The sequence below is a fragment of the Symsagittifera roscoffensis genome, chromosome 8 (genome assembly GCF_963678635.1).
Source record: "Symsagittifera roscoffensis chromosome 8, txSymRosc1.1, whole genome shotgun sequence".
NCBI classification, from domain to species: domain Eukaryota; kingdom Metazoa; phylum Xenacoelomorpha; order Acoela; family Convolutidae; genus Symsagittifera; species Symsagittifera roscoffensis.
The window spans coordinates 20,973,158-20,995,468 of record NC_087069.1 but is presented as its reverse complement, the minus strand read 5'-3'; the positions used below and the strand labels follow the sequence as shown (position 1 = coordinate 20,995,468).

Sequence of the window (22,311 nt, the reverse complement as noted above, 5' to 3'; positions counted from 1 at the left end):
CAAGTTTTTCTATGGTCGACTAAGTAATGACTTTGTCGACCCGATGTTAAAGGACGACATATAGATTCGGCTTTAACAGAGACGGTTAAAAGCATGTGAAGCTGTGTTTAGGAGCTAGCCAGTCGTTTCATAACCTAGCTTTATTTTCCGTCGGTATGTACTTACCGGCGAATGTTACAATATTCATGAAACAGAAACTTAATTTAAAGATTTTTGTTTCAGAAATTTCCGCATGTCAAACCGCCCGAGTTTCAGAATTGAAGATCGAAAATCTATCTCAGTTGAATACAAGCACGAAAACTGTCTCGGCAAAACACTGAGTAGCAGTATATATAAAGGATCTTATAGAAATGAATCCTGTGCAATCAAAAAGTACCATGCAACATCCGACTTCGATGACAAGGGTTTTATGCGAGAGGTTTCATCTTTGTGTGCTCTTCAGCATGAAAACATCGTTAAAATTTTAGGCTATTTCGTCCCACATGAAGACGCTGTAAATCAACATTTTCTTCTTGTGATGGAAATAGCTGAGCTTGATTTAGCAAAGGTGATTTATCCTTTGGTGAGTACTACTATCTTAGCTAAAGTTTAAACTCATAGAAAATCATTTATTTTTAAATTTAATATTGCAGTTATTGCTTACTTTTTAAAAGAATAGCGTAAAAAGTAAAAAAAACACTTTTTTAAACGCGCTTCCCTTTTTCCTTTAAAATTAAGCTCCTATATAACATCAATTTCTAGTTAAATGTTTAACTTAGACAACAGCAGACGTTTTTATGGGCTTGTTTCGTATATTTCGTTTTTTTTTCGGCGTCATACATAAACATCAGAAAGTTTCATAATTGCTATTTTAGAAGAAGGCAGATTTATAACGACATTTCATCATGATGCTTTCCTTTTGGAACTGATTTTAGACGATGATTGAATCAATGTATACTTTGAAACGTTGCTTACATTGTCGTCACTCTCATTGTGTAAAAAGTTTAAATACCAGATTTAATATGAAGTATGATTTGAATTTATTGGAATTTCCAGGACCATATTTATTGCTTTCGTGTTTACATGGATGCATAAATATGGCGTTGAAACTGCCGTATCGAACCGGTGTACGGACCTTCGTCTGACGTTAGGGCCATTTTTAACAGACTTTTAAAAAGTTTTATTGGTTTCTGCGTAGTCGAATCGTATTGCGTTGTTTGATGAGAGAACAAATTGTTCCGAGCATTGAAAATCGGGAAGAACTTTATTTTATTATTATTATTATATTGGATTTACATTTACAACGTAAATGAGGGGACTGTTAGTCCCGTAGATAAATCAAGTCAATCGAGTCCCGAGAGGTCAATGTGTCGATCTCTGCAATTTGAGCAATAACACAAGAATGTCCAGGTACATGGACTGAGTTCATCATAGTGACTGTGGAAAAACGACCACATGAGTTTGAGTAGACGATACTTCAAGTCAGGCGAGAAGGTTCTGATGTCGATAACGTTTGCTATTCTGATGGCTCTCCAAGGCGTTCTATACCAAAAATTGTTGCGCTGGCGCTCGAGCTTAATGATCGGGATATCAAACAGTAAACGAGTTGCTGTGCGTCGTGAGCCACTGGGTGCGCAGGAATAACAACTGGTGAGATCACAGTCATATAGTCCACTGACAATTTTTGAAAGAGTGAGAAAGTCAGTTAAAACGGCAAAATACGCAATGGGTAAGATGCCAAGGGAACTGATTGCTTCACGGTACGGTGTGTCAGGGAGCATCCATCTGACAACTCGTTTCTGGAAGGTTTCTAGTTGCTTCAAGTCCGATTTGTTTGGAGACCAGCATTGAGAAGCATATAGAATGATAGGCATGAGAAGTGTTTTGTACAAGTGGAGCTTCACCTGCGGAGAGAGAAGATGACTGACACTGCGGCGTATCAGGAAGAATGTTGCATTTGCTTTAGTTAGCTTTTTCTTTATGTGCTCGGTCCACGACAAAGTTATGTTGATTTGTAGTCCGAGATCGTTCACTGATGAGACTAAGTCGAGAGTTGTATTGCAGAAGGTAATGTCGCAGGGGTAACAATTCTTAAAATTTGGTGTGTTTTAGTTTTTTCTTTTTGTTTCCACGCAAAATAATCAGGTAACAAAATTAATTATTGGAGTGAGCCGAGCGATATATCAAATTAAAGCCCGTTCAGTTGTGATTTGAAAGACATAGAAAAAGTTTTCCCAGTGTCGACAAAACCAGTTTGAAAGTTAAGATTTTGGTCTAATTTCGAGTGAATGAGGTGAGCAGGCTTATTTAATTTTTCAAGCAAAAATACTAACGCAAATAATCATCGTAATGGGTGGAGTGGTGTATCATATAAGAGCCCTATCAGTCCTGACTTGAACGACCCTAAATAGTTTTCAAAAAGTTGTCCCAGTGTCGAGACAACGGGTTTGAAATTTTTGAGTTTTAGTCGATCTTCCAACGATTAAAGCCAGCTAGCGGGTTTATTATAGAAGAATAAGCATGAAAATTAATTGAACTACATTAAAATTATTTTCCGAAATTTTATTAGCGCCATTTTTAGAAAAAATTTCCAAACCATTTATTCAAAAAAAAAGTTTTTTTTTCAAGATTCTTTTGTTGATTTTTGATTGTTTTTTGTTTTTTTGATTGTTTCGACTAAAACTGTTGCCTAATTTTAGATACACTAAAAAGCAACACTAATTTGAAAAAAGTATATGAAAAAGCGTTTTACGTATTTTATTTTTAGATTATGGCCAGAACATTCTGTGATACTCGCACAGCCACATGCTATCCTTGATTTTTTGTGCGTTTGTGGGTTTTGGGGAATTAGTTTTTCAAATTAGTGTTTAATGAATCAATGAACGCAGTGAAGACTCTTATGAAGGTCGTGATTATTTTTAAGAGTCGATGAACGTAGTTGACTTTTATATTGGTCGCGATGATTTTTTTGTTTTGTTTTCAGGAAAAGTTCGGGCTGAAGTTTTGATTTTTTCTTTAGTTCAGTTCAGTTCCTTTGTTAAAAGGGAGGCAAACTGCACTATGGAGCAGAGAAAGTGGAAAAGCCACGAAAAACGTGATTGACCTCTTATTGCGAACATGGAATTTAACGATCCGATTTCTCTGCAAACACCTAATTTTACCTATTGATCGAGTTTTCCCTTATGGATTAATTTTATCAAAAAAAAATTGATTTTTTTCTGCCTCCAATTCATACAGTTTCTCTAAAAAAAGCGGCTTGAATTACTTGAAATTTGATTTTAAAAATTGAAACAATCAAATTTATTCATTCTGTCTTACAGTTTCAAAAAAATCTAGATAAACACTCATATCCGAATTCGTGGAAAAAGAGTTGAGTTGAATACTTAAACACCGGCGAACGGGTTTAATCTGATGTCAAGCTCGGATGGAGATGACAGGTGAGGTTAATGAGGCCCAATAGCTGCTTCTTTTTTTAAAGCTTTTTCTCTTTTTCAAAGAGCATTTTTGAATTGAAATCTTAGAAGATGGCATATCGAATTTTTTTTGCCGTATAGTTACCATGGAGTCATTGATATTGTGTTAGGTGAGCGAAGCGAAAAAAAGTCAATGATCGAAGCGAAGACTCTTATAAAGGTCTTTGTTTTTTCTTGTGTTTTTTGAAGAAAAAGTCTTAAAGTGTTTTGGAAGTGGACCTTCGTTTTGAGTTTTTTCAGTTGAATAAAAACTTTGGGCCTTTTCGGTTATAGCCTCTCCAGTAAATTATGTCCGAGTAAAAAATTCAGAAAAAGAGTAACAAGCACAATAAAATAGTTTATGCAATTTTGTTTTTCTTATTCATACTCATAGCCCTATGCAGCGCTAAGTTCTGTAAAAACAAAACATGGATGCTTTTTCGAATGAATGCGTTCACGAATGAAAGCACAAGAACTGTTTTCATGTCAACTAAGATTTGACAAACTAAATTGGATGGGTTATAATTTTTTGCTAATAGGCTGCAGTGGGTCTTGAATGGGGAATATTAGCTTTTAATCCAGTTTTCCCAAACTGAGTTAATTTTAGCAAAAGAAATTAATTGTTCTAGAAATTCAAAGGGTTGTAAGGTCATCTGATTTTTTGTCATCTGATGTTTTTTGTTTACTTGCGTTCCTTGACTCTTTCAACTGACTGTTGGCTATCTTTTCAAGTTTTTTTTCTCCAGAAAGAAGTCTTAGCGCTTGTTCACGTTCAAAGTTCAAGTCTCGCTGTGTCTTTTGCTTTCTTTACGCTTGCGATTAGCAAGCGTTATAAAACTGGAATATAGACTTTTCAATTTAACAACTATTTTTATAAAATCAGTTGAATCATTCAGATCAGCTGTTAGCCACAGCTAAATGTAGCTGATAGCAACAGAACATAATGACTGTCAACAGATTATTTCTGAGCTTGTCTGCCTTTTAAATGGCCGTTCCATTCGAGGTCTTATTGTTGGTTGTAAATCAACTCTTGTTTTTAGTCTCGCTTTTTTCCTTTTAAGATTTTTTTCGGCTTAAATGGTTTCGGCTGATGCATATCTGTTTAGTTGCCTTTTAATTCGTTGCATGAAACACCAAATTCTGAAGTTGCTTTTGTGCTTACGGAAGGGTATTTGGGGGGATCTCCGTGCCTTTCTTTGGGGCTGGCCGCCGTACCATTTTTTGTAGTATCGCGAGTGGAGCGAAGATCCGCTTTGCCTCTGATGTTAAGTTCAGCCCATCTCATTTGTTGAAAAAAAGAAGGCAAACTCCAGTACCGAACAGCGAAAGTTTTTAAGTCACGAAAATAGAATTAAGTATTAGTTTTCCCAGCAAAGTAAAACATTTTAACGAATTGATCCAGTTTTCTCAAATTGTATTAGTTTCATCGAAAAATGATGATAAATTTTTCATAGTTTAAAGGCCATATAAATTTTTTCTTTGAAATTTGAAAGTTGATTCGTTTACGACAGACAAGTCATTTTTTCTGGTTCCTTCTGCTCATTGACTCCTTTCCCACTGTCTTTTGGCTATGTTGTGAAAATAAAGTTGTTCGACTCGACGGTTGTCTGTTCAATTTTTTCCGGCTTTATCGTTTCAAACGCGAATCAAAAACTGGCTATTGCATTTTTTGTTCTAGAAGTCACGCGTTGGCTTTTGCAACCTAGGGTCTGGGGATCGAGTTTCCCTCGACCATGATTTTTTCAGTATGTTAAAAATTTAGAAATTTTTATCCGGGAAAATGAAATCTCGGTTTTTCGTCTGACGATTTTTTGTCGGCTTAATTGACCTGACCTATCACTGATTTTGATTTTTCTGTTCTGAAAAATTTTTTCATCTTATTTGTCAGTGTCGTTGATTTACCCCTGTAATTTGTAAATTTACTAGCCCCGAGTTTGTATTTTTCCTTTTTTTCTTAGTAGCTTAAGTCGACTCCGATTTCAGTGGCTTAGTCAATTTTTAAGAGTAATGAATGTAGTGAAAACTCATATATAGGTCTTGCTGATTTTTTTTTGTTCAGTAAAAGTCCTAAATTTTGTTCACGCTCAATTTTGATTTTTCGCGGTTTGACTTGTGATTACTTTTTAAATTCAGTGCGTTTCTATTGTTAAAAGGGAGGCAAGCTCCATTATCGAACAGCAGCATCGACTTCTAATTTCGGAAATGGAAATTAATTATCAGATTTCCTAGCGAACTAAAAATTTTAACCTACCATTTATCCAGTTTTCTCAAATTGCGTTATTTTAACAAAAAAATGTTCGTCATAAAATGTTTATCAATATCAAAGAGCTGTAAGGCGGCCTTTTTTTTTCTTCGAAATTCAAAAGTTGAAGATTTTTGAGAAAACAAATCGTTTTTTTTGTTGTTTTTTTTGCGTTCATTACTCTTTTCCAACTGTCAGTTGGCTATGTTTTTGTGTAATTTGAAGGGAGGAAGTTGTTTTTAAAATAAGTAGTTCGGATGTGGTGTTGAAAAGGAAAAGCAAAATTCTTAAATTTATTTGCTCAATATCTTATATGGTATTTTTTGTATTCGGCTCAATAAGCTTCTACCCATGTATTGTCGGCTTAGTGGGGACTCGGTAATTAATGAAGGCTTGTTTGATGTTATTGGCTAAGTTTCTCGACTTTTCGACTATCCGTCTCATTTTCTAGTCGCTTTCGTTGTATCGCTAGTTGTATCTCCGCTTCGCTTGTCTCAAAATTTTTTCTTCTTCATTTTTTGGATCTAACAACTTTCGTATAGTTTGCTAGGCTCTGTAGTGTATCAAAAGTTTAATCTGGAACCTTTTTTTCTCGATTGGAATTAAGAATTAATAGGGACGGGCATCGTTTTCAGGTCTGAAAGTGTGAATTGATTTTAGCCTGAAAAGGATGGCAGTACTGCCCTGGATGGTCTTGATCCCTGGACTATGTACAATGTGTACGTCTACAATTATATGCACGTAATCCATTGGGCAAAGCAGATGGCTAGTGCACTGCATTTTCTTCGCAGCCATGACAAGCAAATCGTCCATCGAGATTTGAAGGTAGGTTATTTTCAGTGAGACTATTTATTATTTGACGCTTTCAAGCCAAAGTTATTTGGGCTAAGTTACGCACACGATTCATTAGGTCTTAATTGGTTAGATGGGCGAAGATTGGAGAGACACAGAAAGGAGACTTTTTCAAAGATTCTTTTTGCTGCGAGTTCTCATTTCAAATCTGCGTGTGCAACTGAGTTTATGAGACTAGTACTCCGAGTGACAAATCTTCGAATTACATCTTAATAGTCTAGTCTATTCTTCACAAAATACTTCGAGGTATTTTTGGTATCAGAGGTATTCCAACTTAGAACTGATCAATTTAGATTTTTCTTGTTTACAAAAACAACGCTCATGTTATAGTAGCTGTCCATTTTCTCCAGTAAATCGTACATGTTAAATCGTACACCCGTTAATTTCGATAAATGTAAAGTTAGTGTCACTGTATAGTTTAAGATTTTAATGTTGAATTATGCTAACAACAGTTATTCTTATATTTATTAGTTACACAAGCGCGGCGTAGTGTGATACTACAAGGCTACTTTTTTTCGAGATCCTAAGTCGCAATGATTAGTGCTACTTGTTAAAAAGTGGCTACTTAATGGCACGAGCTCTGTGTTTGACTACTATTAAGTTAACTCAGTTGGTGCATTTTTAATTTACCAAATGAACCGAAGAAAGCAGTTGGTTTCATACAACAGTACAATAATAAAAACTTCATTTCAGGAAATTTCCGAATCAATCTATAGGTGAAATGCACAATTTATACACAATTTGGTTTTTTTACATGCAAAATTAGTTGGTTGCTTTTAGTTCAATACACTCCAAGTTTTTACCAGCAAATTGGGGTTTTTTATTCATTTTGAAATAGTTTTTTTTGTCTCTTACTCGCTTGTCTTTGGTTTGTATAAGCGTTAGTGGCAGAATTTAGTAGGTTAGTCAACTTGAAAACCTGAATGGTTGAGTGCTGAGGTTCCATTCCCGTAGAGTACATGTATTTCTCGAATTTCAGTAGTTTTTTTGTTTTTGACCCCTTTTCAAGCTACTAGGCTTTTTTCGCTTTTGTTTGCGAAGTTCACCTTCGTTTCTGTTTAAATTAATGTTTCTGTCAAATACTAAATTTCTAGCTCATATTCTAACAATTGAAAACTTGGGCCAGTATTTTTTTGTGCTCGTTTGGTACTAATGTTTTTTTTATCTATTGCTAAAAAAATTTCTATCTATTATTTTTCGCCGGCTTTTTTCTTTTAAAGGACTTTTTGAACGTTTTTTTTCGGTACATACATGGAAGGTTTTCAGTCAGCTAATTTTTGCTATGAAAGATGCGGACTATATGTGTGGATTACGACACATCTGTTGTACGGTTTTCTCAGGAAACAATTCAACTGGACGGTTCAGATGCAGATTTGAAGTGTGGACCATTTTAGATGCAGATTTTAAGTGTGGAGCGCGACATCTGTTGTACGGTTTTCTCAAGAAACAATTCAACCTCACGGTTCAACTGATGAATGTTATTCTGCTATAATCTGCTTAAAGTTATGCCACCTTGAATGAGCTGCGACAAAACCAGGTTTTAATGTAGTCACAGCATTTTCCGAGGTATTTTGAGCTAATTTCGCTAATTATGTTCGGGCTACAATATGTTCAGTTGTCAATCATCCTAGTTGTCAATCATCCTAGTTGCTATTCTTTATTTCTCATACTTTAATTAAGTGTGAGTTTGGTACCTGCCTGTCAATCAACTAAAAGCTGTCTAGCTGTTATGTGTTGACCTCTAGTTCACTCTCTTATTTATGCGAACTAGAATACAGTCAATTGAGTATTTAACAGCCATCTTTTTACAAACCCTTGTTATGGCGCAGCCAGTGGATGGTGGGGGGAAAAACCCCCTTGGAATTGTGGCTTTCTGGCCTCCAACTCAGGCGGAACCGCAACTTTTATGGGAACACTGGAAACAACGATTTCATTGGGCGATGGTGGCGAAACATGGACTAGTCTCGTCAGACTACTACTTTCCATAGACATTAACTGAAGCACAGATCGCAGACCTGGGTGACATTGGTGGAAAACCACGGGCAGAAGGTGAACGTACACTGATATCGAATCTGTATTTATGCCTGGGACATGAGGGACAGAGAGCCTTGCATAATCAACATCCACACTTAGATATGGAAACAATACGATACCCACGGTTTTTGGATACCTGTGTAGCTCTTTTTCAGAAAGAGCGGAACGAAACGTACGAGATGTACCAAAAGTTGTCGAGGAAACAAAAGGAGGGTGAGAGTCTAGAATCGTTCTATGCAGAACTTAGCGGAATGGCGGCAAGATGCAATTTGGGCACCCAGGAGCGGAAAATGGTGAGAGACATATTTATTTTCAACATGAGGAACAGGGACGCACAGAACGAGCTGTGTCGGGAAACTAAAACCCCGGAAGAAGCATTGCGAATCGCAATGTCATATGAAAGAGGAGACAAGTACGCAAGGAGCTACAAGGGCGCCGTATCCGGTTCCACGGGAATGGCGCATCCATCGCCAGGGGGTTCCCTACAGATCAAAACGGAACCAGTCAGTAATATTCGCGGATCCAGGGGACGAGGAATGCCAAGGGGACGGGGTCAATATCCAAATCGTGGAGGAGGTCGAACAAACGATCGAATGCAAGAGCGCAGATGTTACAACTGCGATCAACCGAACTTCACCCCAGAACACCGACAACGATGCCCAGCAAGAGCCGTCACATGCAACTTCTGCAAAAAGATTGGGCACTTTGAGAGGACTTGCCGTGGAAAACGACAATCCAGGGGGGGACAACCAGTTGAATTGATCCAAGGGGATGAACTCTTCGACGAAGAAGATACCCCCTCGGATGACGTGGAGCCCCAAGCTGCGGCAAATTCAGTAGGTTTCGTTAAACGAGAACACCACAGCTGGTCATCAGAAAGTTCAGACGATTACATGGTTATGGCAATTCGACGGAAGAAAGAAACGGTGTTGAAAGTTGCTGGGCCTAAACTCAAAATATTCATTAATGGGCACCCGATGAACATTTGGATCGACAGTGGATCGCCGATTTCCATTCTAACACGAGTTAGCATCAAACGGCTGGAAGACGACAGCAGAAGTCCGAGTCATTGGGGGGACCAGAACATCCATCGTGGGACGTGATTTGATGGGGAAACTTGGACTCCAGTTGATGCAAGCAGATCCAAGGGGGGAAGTCATGAACATCCAGGGGGCGGAGGACAATTCATGCAAGGAGGGGCACGATGAACCGGAGGATGAGCAGATGGATCAATGGCAATCATACTTCAGTAAGCTATTCCCAAAACTTTTTACTAGAGTTGGAAAAATTAGGAACTACAAAGTTCAAGCAGAATTTTTCAAAAATCTTGTACCGGTGCAGCAGAAGGGACGGAGAGTGCCGGTAACGCTCCATGAAAAAGTGGACAAAGAAATTGATAAGCTATTAACCCAGGGACATATAGAAAAATTGAAAGAGTGTTCGGATCGATATTTTGTTTCTCCGATCGTCATCACCGTGAAAAAAGACGGGTCCGTAAAATTAGCATTGGAATCACGAGAGCTTAATAAACAAGTGCATAAAAACAAATACCAGATGCCAAATATAGAAGAACTTGTAGATACAATAGGACAACTTATATCCGAGAAAAAACAAGGGGAAGTGTACTTTACTACGATGGACCTAACGTACGCGTATGGGCAACTACCGCTTAGTGAAGAAACAAGCGTGCACTGTAATTTTTCTTTGGTGGGCGGACGGTCGACAGGAACTTACCGCTTCCGAACAGGGTTTTACGGGCTAACGTCAATGCCGGCAGAGTTCCAGCGAGTAATGGACTCAATTTTAAACGAATTCCCACAAGCGAACGCGTTTTTTGATGATATTTTGGTTACAACCAAGGGAACGGAAGTAGAACATATCTCCTTGGTTGAAAAGATCCTCCGGAAACTAAACCACGAAAACATATCCTTGAAGTTACCAAAATGCGAGTTTGCGAAACGCGAATGCGAGTGGCTTGGCCATCGTATAACCGAAACGGGGGTTACGCCTCTTAAACGAAAAACATCGTCGATAGACGCACTAAAAGCTCCTAAAACAGTCACGCAATTAAAGTCATTTATGGGCTCAATCCACAGCTTGCATAAATATTTACCGGCGATAGCGGAGATGTCAGCTCCATTAAGGCCACTCCTCAGCAAGAAGAACGAATATAACTGGACCGCGGAATGTGAAAATGCTTTCCAAAATATTAAAATGGGGGTAGCGAACATAGTTGAATTAAAACACTTTGATATTCATAAGGACATTAGAGTTGTTTGCGATGCAAGTCACAATGGCCTTGGAGCGGTTTTAGAGCAATTGGGTACAGAAGGGTGGCGCCCTATATCTTTTGGATCACGATTCTTAAACGCAGCCGAGAAAAAAATATTCCACTAACGAGCTTGAGATGCTGGCGGTGGTATGGGGGGCCGAGTATTTCAGAAATTACATCCTAGGGAGATCATTTACAGTCATTACCGATCATAAGGCTTTAATTTCATTACTTAACGGGAATAACAAGAAAAACAAAACACTTTTTTCAAGACTGACACGTTGGCTGGACAGACTGATTCCTTGACTTTGTAATAGAACACAAACCGGGCGCCAAGATTGGATTGGCAGATTATTTGTCGAGGCATCCTAGCGAACCCCCTAAACCGATAAGTCAATATGATAATTTGTTCACCGTGGCAAAAATCGCTTCGATCAGAAAATCCCTTGGTTTTACAAATGAATTAAAACCCCTTGGTTAACGAAATTATCAGAATATTCGGGAAACTGGTTCTAAACAGTCTAGACGGTTTTCATCCAATCACAAGCGAGAACGAATAACATGCATACAACCAGCGACGGTTGAGGGCGGAAAGTCATGCGTGAAGACAACGACCAATAGGAAACGATCAATTTGCATAACGCGTAAATCAAAGAAATCCAAGGGACATTCAGTGTGCTCTATATATTGTTCCCTTGGAAGACGGTTAAATTTGCCTACATCCAAACACTCAAACAAAATGGATAGCGACTCTAATTGTTCTTTCCCAGTATTTGAAATTGAAAATGTTGAAAACGATACAATTGATTCCCAAACTAACAATCCGAATATACTACAACCTCAGATCAACTCTCCGCTTAGATTAGATGAAAATTTATTGAGTTGCGACGAAATAACTGTCATTAACCCTGAAATTGTTGCAATTACTAAAAACACGGGATTCCAAAATTAATACAGTACTTTCCATACCTTCGAAATTTCCAGGCGAGCTTTTTCCTACTGTTAATCCGAATCAGCAAATTATGTCCATCATTCCCCGTGATTGCAAGGTTATCAAGAAGTCTCAATCGTTACCAGAACTTTTTAATTTAGAATTTGTTGCCTCGAACATACCAGCGGACGTGAACTTAGTACGAGTAAAAGAAGCATTGGAGAAGAAGACAAACTTGAAAGAAGAACTCCTGAAGATTGGGAAGTACTGGGCTCAATACGCTAACGATCTGTCGTTACGGGACGATTGTGTGTGGTTGGATGGACGGTTGGTCATCCCTTTACCTTTGCAAGTCCCAGTTGAATCGCGGATACACTATTACCATCACGGTAAAAGAAATATGTTCGAAGCAGCGCGTGACGTCTGGTATCCTTACATGTACCGCAGTTTGGCAGCAAAGGCCACGTACTGTCAGCAATGCACGGAAGCGGGTAAAAATCTAAAACCGTTATTACCCAAGGGAGACATGGGCAAGGTCCCAGAACCAAGGGAACCCAATGAATGTTTACAGTTGGATTTCTGGGGGCCGATAAATTACTTGAACGAAAGTAAGAAATACGTTTTGGTTGCTACGGACCGATTCTCAAGGTGGCCGTCAGCAATGGTTACTACCACTAATACGTCAGATAAGGTCTTAAAATTCCTTAATAAGTACATATCGCATCATGGAGTACCTCGGAAGATCCACGTTGATCAGGGATCATGTTTTACTTCTAATAAATTTAAAAGCTTCTGTAACGAAGAAGGCATCGAGCTAATATACTCCCCAGTGAATGATCATCGAGGCACAGGGTCCGTTGAACGGACAATAGGAAGTTTGAAGAATTTTGTCTTAACATATGCGACAGAAAAAGAACATAAGTCTCTAGAATCTATGGTCGATAAAGCGCTAGGCGCTCTACGATTCTCAAAAAATGCAACTACTAAATTAACACCTTTTGAAGCTCACCACGGCAGGGAGGCCAATACCGTTTTACGAAACCTTACGAAAAAACCAAGTTTGAAAAACTTGAATTGGAAGAACGTCTTAAAACAAAAATGTTTGTGTTTAGACGAAACTGATCCTGAGATGAGTAAAGTTGCATTCCCTCAGCATTCGAATTGGGAGGAGAAGTCGGATCTAACATACGCTCCAACTTTGCGAAGGGCCCCTATCACGCTGGATAGTGACCAACAAATGGACGCTTGTCCAAGGGAGGGATCGGAAGTTGGACCACAAATCCAAGGAAGTGGAAACACTGGCCCTAACATCCAGGGGAGTGGAGGAGGACGCACCCTATACCAGCGTACTACCAGCAAGACCCTAAATTGGTATAAATTACTAAAATCCAATGTAATCTCTGAATCCGAACATACTTTAAAACTTAAAAACGGATCCGTTCTTAGGAAAAGTGCAGTGGCATCAAAACCGAAACCTGACCTTCCCAAGAAACGGAAACCGGCTACGCTCAAGGATATGCTAGCGAGCGCAAAGAAAGGGGCAGTCGTGAGCCCGAAATCAAAAAGAGCTAAGACTACGCAGACGGTACAAGTAGCCACCTTCGAGTCCGACAGTTCGGATACTGAAGACGATCAGCCATTGAACATTCCGGCAAGACTACCGGTAGAAATGCTAGCGAGACGCGAAGCAATTGCGGCGGGACAAGGCCCAAGCGGCAGTACGACAGTAATGGAAGGAGGAACGGGAGCTAAAGCCAAATCGAGAGTGACAAGAGCTAAGCGAGGAAAAGGGGGCCAAAGAAAACAAGCGAAGGAAAGCCAGGAACGTCCAGCGTTAGTGGCGCGGGAGTGTCTTGTAAATAGTAGTCAAGAAGAAGACGTTGAATCAGGCAGTCAAAGTGAAAGCTCGGGAACCAGAAGGAGTACTAGAAGGAGAAAGCCAGTAGACAAAATGGGAGGAGTTATGATCGAAACTATCCAGGGGGCGGAACAAACAGGAAAACATCCAGGGGGAGAAGGGAAATGAATCTTATTTCTACATTTATTCAAAAACTCGTTAACCCAGGGAGAGGGATGGCCATAAGCCTAAAACTCAAGTTGTTAAAACTCAAGTGTTTGTTGTATTATAGTTGAGGCGGCAGGTTGAAGGTGTAGTTATTATATTTAAATTTAAATTATGTATTTAAATTTTACATCCATACGGAAATGTCAGGGGCTACAATATGTTCAGTTGTCAATCATCCTAGTTGTCAATCATCCTAGTTGCTATTCTTTATTTCTCATACTTTAATTAAGTGTGAGTTTGGTACCTGCCTGTCAATCAACTAAAAGCTGTCTAGCTGTTATGTGTTGACCTCTAGTTCACTCTCTTATTTATGCGAACTAGAATACAGTCAATTGAGTATTTAACAGCCATCTTTTTACAAACCCTTGTTAATGCTTAGACCTATTTTTCGTGTGTTATCGCGCCGTATTTCCTTTTCAAGCTTTCAATGGAGATAACAAGTTTTGTGAAGTTCGCCTGCATTAGCTGCCACTCACAAAGCGTTTTTTAACGCAAAAAGTCATTGCTCCCACAAAAGTCAAATTTTTTATTTTTTGACCTTTTTTAAACTTTTTGAATATTCTCGAAAACTACCCTTTTGGTCAATGCAGTCACTGATATTGTGTTAGGTGAGCGAAGCGAGAAATTGAACGTAGCAAGGACTCTTAAATAGGTCTTGGTAGTTTTTTTTGGTAATTTTTTTTTCAGGAAAATGTTCTGAAACCTCCAGTAAAAAGTTTAAACAAAAAATAAACAAAGATATTGAAATATCATATGCATATTTTGTTATTCATGCATACTGGTAAGTCTATGCCGAGCTAAGTTCAGTAAAAACCAAAATTGGATGTAGTTTTGTATGAATGCCTTAACGAATGAAAGCACAAGAATTGTTTTTAAGTCAATTGAGAATTGACGAACTGGATGGGCTATAATTTTTTGATAATAGGCTCGAGTGGCTATAATGGGAAAGCCTCAAAAGCTTACCTATTAATTCAGTTTTCTCAAATGGAAATAATTTTAGCAAAAAATGTCAATCATTTATTCGTCTTGAATTTCAAAGAGGGTTAAGGTCTGATGGCTGTTTATCAATGAAAATGGTGCTAGACATTAATAATGGTTGACTCTTTTTCAGTTCTCTTCTTTGACTTTCTGAACTTTGATTAAGATAGACCTTTTAAACTTAAATTTAAGATGTTAGCGTGAGCAGATACAAAGTATTGCGACATTTCTGTTTAAATTCAAGTATGGACAAAAGTATTGCATCATTTCTGTTTAAATTAAAGAATGGACAATTTTAAGACAACTTGAAGTTGTGACGGTACGAGGGTCAAAAAGATCCTAACTGTTACAAATTTTAGGCTAATTTCCATCGCGGGTGCGAAAGAAATAAGACCCGCGATTGTATCAGGGGCCAGCAAACTTTTTACAAATCCAATAATACCTCAGTTAAATCGATCGACCTAAAAAAACTTCAAAGGTTTTCGAAAATTTGGTAAATCCACCCTTCTCGGGAATTGTTAATTCTGTTCCTGCTTCTAACGGTAAAAAAACTTAGTTGACTTTGTTAGAAGATTGCTAAAAAGTGTACTAGACTGTCTTATTGTTTTATTATACGTTTTCATTGTTGCTGTCTGCTTTGTTTCCTAATGCATTTGTTGAGTTTCTCCAATTTTGGGTAGTTTCAAGAAAATAAGAAACTAGTGAAATCACGTTTTCTGTTTTCTGTTCTCTGATAAAAAAGTTATTAGTATGTTTTTACATCTAGCTAATTTTGATCGGTTTTCGGGCATTGATCCGTTTTCAAGTGTTGTTCTTTGTAGGTCCAGGGAGGTGGACTTGAGATTTTTTAAATTAATTATAAATCAATTTTTTTCGGCTCAACAGGTGTTTGTCTGCTTAGTTGCAGCATCACTGATTTTTTTTCTTGTAGTTGTTTTCTTGATTTTTCTTTTCTTATTCCTCATTCTTGCAGTTGAAAGTACAAGTTTTGTTCATTCTAGTCTGAGGTGGGACTTATAACTGTGAAGATTGTTTATGAAATTATATTTTTTCAGCTGAACTTGTGTCTGCTCAAAGATTTGTGAATAGTAAATCAATTTTTATATTGTGTTTCAGCCGGAAAACATCCTCATGTTTCCGAAGACAATAGACGGAGAAGTGTTCAATTTCTATACGTGTAAGATCACAGACTTCAACTCTTCTACCTTCATGAAGAACCAGACACAGTCATGCAGAGGGTCATCTGGGTTCATGGCCCCTGAGTTGGAATATTCTTCTCCTAATTCGTCTGAGGTTATCAGTCCCGCCTTGGATGTTTTCAGGTTGGTGAGGCATGGTGCTGATATAATTGAATGTGTCAATGAGCTCAAGATTGTAAAAAGAAAATCGTATTTGGCTTTTTGTTTCGACCAGAAACTATGTAAGAGTTTTTTTTCACAAAATAAGTCCTGCTCTACCGTTTTTCCCTGCCATATATAAACATGATTTTACGGAGTAAATATCGGTTTTCGAAGTCGCATAATAAGAATTGGACTACGTGAACAAAAGGTAGAAGTATAAAAATGGCATGTAGGGGCATGATAGAAGAACCACAGATGTGACAAATAACCGGCAGAATAAAATATATATATATTTTTTTAGAATTTTCAGTCGTGCTTCGAACTGCTATAAAGATTTTCTAGCCTAGAGTAAAGCGCTGTCTGTTAATCGTTTTAGACCTATTTGTAGTTCAGAATAGGGTTTTGAACACATGATACTGAAACTGTATACAATCCAAGTCAGATTTTTTCAAGTAAGTTATTTCAAATTGTGTGAGAAGGTTGTTTTCAAGTATTTTTTTTTTCAGTTTCGGCAAGGTATTCTTCGCCATGATAGATCGTAGTCCGGGAGACATTGAGGCCAGGGGATTTGCCAATGACTGTAACCCCAGAGTGAGACGTCTTTACGATAGATGTACATGCAGAAGTGCCAAAGACCGACTTGCTCCACTGGACATATTAGAAGAATTGGATGAGGTTTGTATGATGAACGGCCGTGAAATACAAGATCCGGCTTTGTATGAATTTTGATAGATTTGTTTGCTCTCTCCATGCCTCGGCTTCAACCTTCACTATTGTCATTTAAACAAGCGAGCGTAGTAGTTTTTTTTTCAACCAAACTCGCATGCAACTAAAAGTGCTTATTTGGTGGCACTTTTGGTATAATCACAATTTGTAGCATGGAAATTTCTTACCATGTGTTCTCTGCTTTTTGTGACTAATGCGTGCCGTTTTTAAGCGTTCGTGGCTCAGGGGGAACGATATGAGATTCCTAAGCTACTTCTCGGAGTTTCAACGCTGCACTTGTTTTATTTATATTCGTTTTTCTAATCCGACGCAAAGTTTTTACACTAATTTGAGGCTTATTTTTTAGAGCTGCTCTTTGTCGTTTTCTCGCTTGTGTTTGGGAAGCTCAGCTTTGCCTCTGTATTTTTAACTCAATCACAGGAAACTTAAATTTTTTAATAAGGTTTCGAATTCTGAATTTAGTTTTATTCCGATTGCAATAAGCAAATGTTGTCAAATTAGAGCTTGAAAGTATGTCTGTTGACGATTTCACGAAGTTGCAAAAATGTTGCAGTGGTTCTGCGAGACAAGTTTTCGACCTAGAAAACATGTCGTATGCTCAGCTTTGATAACGCTTGGTAATCTTGCCTCCAATTATGACTGCTCATATCGTTGTTGTTTCCGAGATATGACGTTATTTATGATTTTTATTTAATAATTTTCAGAAAACTTGGATTCAAAAATATGCAGAAAGTTAGAATTCCCATTATTGTTGTTAAGTACTGTGAGGGTTTTTGTGTCCAAATATGACTGCTCAAATCTTTTTAGTTTTCCAGATTGGCGTTTTTTGTGATTTTTTCAAAAAAAACTTCAAAACATAAATTTAAAGTTCTGTTTTCAAAATTTGGAATTGCTAGCCCTGTTGGTTGCTGTCAGAGTATTCTCTGGCGTTGCAAATCTTGCCTCCAAGCATGAGTGCTCAAGTTTTGTAGTTTTCGAGATATGGCGCTATTTTTGGTTGTTTCAAAAAAGTTCTTTTTATAGAAAACTTGATTTCTAATTTTTTTTCTTCAAATTTTGACATTCCAAACCCTGTAGTCAACTACTCTGAGAGTACTCCCAGAAGTTCTAAATCTTGCGTCCGAAAGCGACTGCTCGTTTGATTTTAATTTCCGAGATGTGACGTTTTTCTGTCATTTTAAAAACTTACAATGAACTTAGCTATAAAAAACTTCACAAAATTTTACTCTTTTCCATTTTTCATTTGGCTTTGTTTTTATTTAGCGGCTTTCGTTTCAATTTTGATCGTCTAGTTAAGCATGTTCTGGTTGTGCTGTATCACAAGTGATCCAAAGGAAATCGAATCAATGAGGGCATGTGAAAATGATTACGACACGTGAGGCCTAATTAAGAGGTCCGAATTTGATCCTCACTGTGTTCGAGATTTTTAAGGTCCGTTTTTTTGTACTCAATGATTCTTTAACTTTTTTGAAGGTTTGTTTTTTTTGAAATTTCATTGTTTGTTGAAGGTGTACTTCTGCTTTTTTGGCATTACCCTCATTTTTTTTAGAGCTTTTTGACGTTTTTTTTTATTGTGCGTGCCATTATCTTGGAGGTACTTATCATAAAGAGAAAGCGTTCAGCTCGAGAGCGTCAGATCGTGTAATCCACCTCCTGCCATGACAATGGTAGTGTGGGAAGATGAGCTTTCACTTGGTATCTTGTATCAGGTCTGCCACTGTCTGACTAGTTTCGGCTGCATTAGTGATAACACTTGAAAGTTCCAAGCGCAAAAAAGCTCTTAAATGCATAAAAAAGAAGTTACCCTGGAAGCAGATATGTTTAGTCTGGAACGAGGGGAATTCAGACTAACTGATTATTCTTAGACTGGCTGGATAGCCTTCGATAGATTCTCTGCGAATCGCAGAAATCACAATTAGCAACCGATTTCAAATAGAGCAAAAATTATTTTTAAAAATGCTATAAAAGTGCTCTGACGAAAAATATGTAGTATATGGTATGCGACCAATCAATAAATTTACACCACTATAATTCAATTAAACCAAATTTAAGTCTATTTTTAAATTTTTTTGTTTGAACTCACTCTTGTCCTTCAATTAAACATAGGAAGTTTTTTTTTTTCATGCATCTATTGTCTATTGCAGTGGGTGGAGGCGTTCAAATCGTGTGATATGAGTGTGGAGATTGAGAAGGTGCAGAGTTTTCGGGTGAAGTTTGACAGCAGCCACAACAAGTGCTTCTACATCATGAACACTGAGGCAGTCCCCAACGAACAAGTTGGAGAGTGCAAAACCAGCGACACACACGGGTAAATTGTAATGATACTAATGTTGTCTCGATTAATTCTCCAATTTTCTATCAAAAGTTGTAAATTCTTTTTCAGTGATCGTCAGTTAATTTTGTTTCCTATTTTTCGAGATTGATTTATTTACATGAAAATTCGCAATAAGCGTACAATTGCCAGTAAGTGCAGATGTGTAGCTGAAAAAGTTATCGAATGCGGGCGTATTTATGAAAAAAAAAAATGCAGGGGAATTTTTGATGCAGGCGATTTTTTTTAAAAAGAGAATGCAGGAAAATTTTTGATGTAGGGTATTTTTAAAAAAAAAAGAATGCAGGAGAATTTTTGAGGCCGGGGATTTTTTAAACAAAGCAGGCCAAAATGGCGGTTTGACCAAAAAGTGCTTTTTTTCAGCACTTGAATGGGCCCTCAATTAGAGAGCGCGGAAAAATGTGAAGATTGAATGCCAAATAAGGATGTCGAAAATGAGTACCAGACTTTTTTGTAGTCAGGCGGCACAATCCTTAATGTGCGTGCATAAAATCGATTCATGTGTAAAATAACTAAACCATGTTTCTATAATGAGAAAATCACATATAAATTTTGGTTACATGTCAGTATTTAGACAACCGCGTATTCAGACTGGTCAGTATTAAGACAAATACTGTTTCAACCAATCAGAATCGAGACAAAGAAGAAATTAATAAATAATTATGATTTATTTTGGATTATTTATGTCTTCTCGATTCTGATTGGTTCAAACAGTATTTGTCTAAATACTGACCAGTATGAATACGCGGCTGTCTAAATACTGGCTGCACTCCTAAATTTTGAACATTGCACAGGGGCTCATTGATCTTGAAAAACATTGTGATTTGTTTAAGTGGTCTCCGGTTGACGTTTGAGAGTGTGAACAAGGAACTGCAGGATAAAGTGGAGATGAACAAACAGCAGAGAGATCAGGAACAGGCTCTCAAAGTACTTCTTCAGGAATTCGGACTTGTCGACGCATATCGTTAGTGAAAATATGGTCACTTTTCGCTAACCTATCCAATGAGTGTTTTAGTTTATATTACATTTTTATGTGAGCAAAGCTTGTGTGATAGTATGAACTCTTTTTTCAACCTCTTTTTAATGATATGCCAGAAATTCTAGACAAGTCATGTACTCCTGTAATTATTTAAGACCATTTATCCACGGGGGAAAGGACCAACACAAGAGCTGTACAGCTCATCACGGCGAACCGCTGTTGTGCCCCTGTTTAAGAACTACATGCAATTTTTTTGGTTATTTTTCTGGGCTGGGTTATGTTGCTTCACCCTCAAGCAACGAGCAGTTTGCAGATGATACAGCACTGCTAAGTTTCATTCAAATCCGTTATTCGCAACACAAATAATTGAATCCAGTTTCAACAGAATACTCTCATATTTTAATTTAAACCACCGATTGATATATGTAGACAAAACTCAGTTGATCAATTTCTCTGCTCCATCAAAAAAAGAAACTCATAGAAAACTTCAAGCTGCAAGTAGGAAAGTACCAGGTCAAAATATCTGAATCAATCAAGTTTCTCGGTGTTAACATAGATGCATGTTTAATTCTAGCGACGAAAATATTGTTGCCGCAAAATGGGTTCATTTTGATCAATAACCAGCTATTAAGTAAAGCCAAAGCTAAGGATATTAACACAGACTATTATATTAAAAATATCACTTTAGCTTCAAGGTATCATGGATCTGTAGCGTAGAAGTAGGGAAGGAGACCCGCAACAAAACAAGAGGGTTCGAACCTGGGAAGGGTCAAATGTTTTTGATGAACTTTTTCGTATACTAGTTAAACTGCGACCGCTTTATAAATTGAGCCATGTAAGTTGGTATTTTTTTTTTCAAATTGACTGGTACTGCTATTGCGTCATAATTGGCTTGCGTCACTTACAAATTATGTAGACTCATAATTGGCGAGCGTCACTTAAGAAATTTTGTAGACTCAAACTTTTACTCATTCAGTTTTTCCCAGTAGCGTTATCGGTCATATTTCTGCTTGTGCATGCGAAGTGCAACTTTGCCTCTGTAAATCCTTGATATTGTGGATCATTACAGTTTTTTTGCATGTTTCAGATCTTATATGTTTGTTCAACTTCTGATTTAGTAAATTTTTGCGAATATCACAGAGAAAGTATCCTCTTGAATATATCCACTTTGCGTTACATGTCAGACAAAGAACAATTTTGTAAAACGTGTAAGAAGTCTGATCCTTTTTTTATAAGCTTCACTTTTTTCAGAGAAAGAAGAACGTGTGCGAAAAGCTGTTACCGAACACTTAACAGCCCAGAGCTACTATCAGAAACAACTGGCACTCAAGAAACGAGACGACGATTTGAAAACACGAATGGCATATTTGAAGGCAAACCCAGATGAACTAATGCGTGCTCTTCATGTTAAAAAAGAAGAACTTGATGGGCTAATTGAGCGCAAGGCTATTTTGACCGAGAAAATATTGACACAATATATGAAATGTCAAATGCAAGAAGATGACGAATCGCAGAGTGAGTTTTCGCATAATGAACAAGATGAAAGGTTTCATCAATTAGAAAGTCTTTCGATTCCAGAAAATCTACCAAGTAGTTCAAGGAGATGAATTTCGAAATGGAATCTTTCATCAGAGTTGCCAAGCTCCGAAAATATGTTTTAATAAAAATCTTATCTTAAAATCTTTAGTTACTAATAACGACTCCGAACCGAATTTTTGATTCGGTTTTCATTTATTCTTGCGATGTGATTCTATCAGTAGTTAAATCCTCTTTTTGAAACTAGCTTAGAAAAATGCAGAGTTAGATTGATCTAGATCGATTTACTTGAATTTATTTTATGCTAATATCTGATGCTAATTTATTTGTACATAAATGAATTTGTTTATTGAAGTTGAAGCGGAACTATAAATTAGTAAAAACACATTAGTTTAAATTTGTTTTATCGGAGCGTTAACTTATAAGATGTTTGCAGATTTTCATTGAAATTCATTTTGTAAGTGTCAATAAACGTAATGAAGGCACTTTTATAGGTCGTGTTGACTTTTTTGCGTTTAGGTAGGAAAAATCGTCACTCTCAAAATGGATTATTTTTTCGAAGTTCACTTCGTCTTTTTACACAAGCAAAGCTT

The 22,311-nt window shown here is 37.4% G+C and overlaps 1 protein-coding gene across 1 annotated transcript; it reads left to right on the top strand.

The window, feature by feature from the left end:
• The first annotated feature begins 226 nt into the window (after nucleotides 1–226).
• On the top strand, nucleotides 227–22,096 carry LOC134853172 (calcium/calmodulin-dependent protein kinase type IV-like). Its single transcript, XM_063869128.1, has 7 exons — nucleotides 227–562; nucleotides 6,334–6,498; nucleotides 15,922–16,127; nucleotides 16,652–16,820; nucleotides 19,016–19,179; nucleotides 20,037–20,167; nucleotides 21,434–22,096. Exons 1-7 carry the CDS (start codon nucleotides 233–235, stop codon nucleotides 21,787–21,789), a joined length of 1,521 nt encoding a protein of 506 aa, XP_063725198.1. The 5' UTR covers nucleotides 227–232; the 3' UTR covers nucleotides 21,790–22,096.
• Nucleotides 22,097–22,311: the final 215 nt, after the last annotated feature.

Bases quoted from the DNA above. Each gene is read 5' to 3' on its own strand.
- LOC134853172 (XM_063869128.1), top strand. From the start codon at position 233: ATGTCAAACCGCCCGAGTTTCAGAATTGAAGATCGAAAATCTATCTCA. The intron at 16,821-19,015 runs GTTTGTATGATG...TGTCTATTGCAG, and splicing joins TATTAGAAGAATTGGATGAG to TGGGTGGAGGCGTTCAAATC. The intron at 19,180-20,036 runs GTAAATTGTAAT...GATTTGTTTAAG, and splicing joins AAAACCAGCGACACACACGG to TGGTCTCCGGTTGACGTTTG.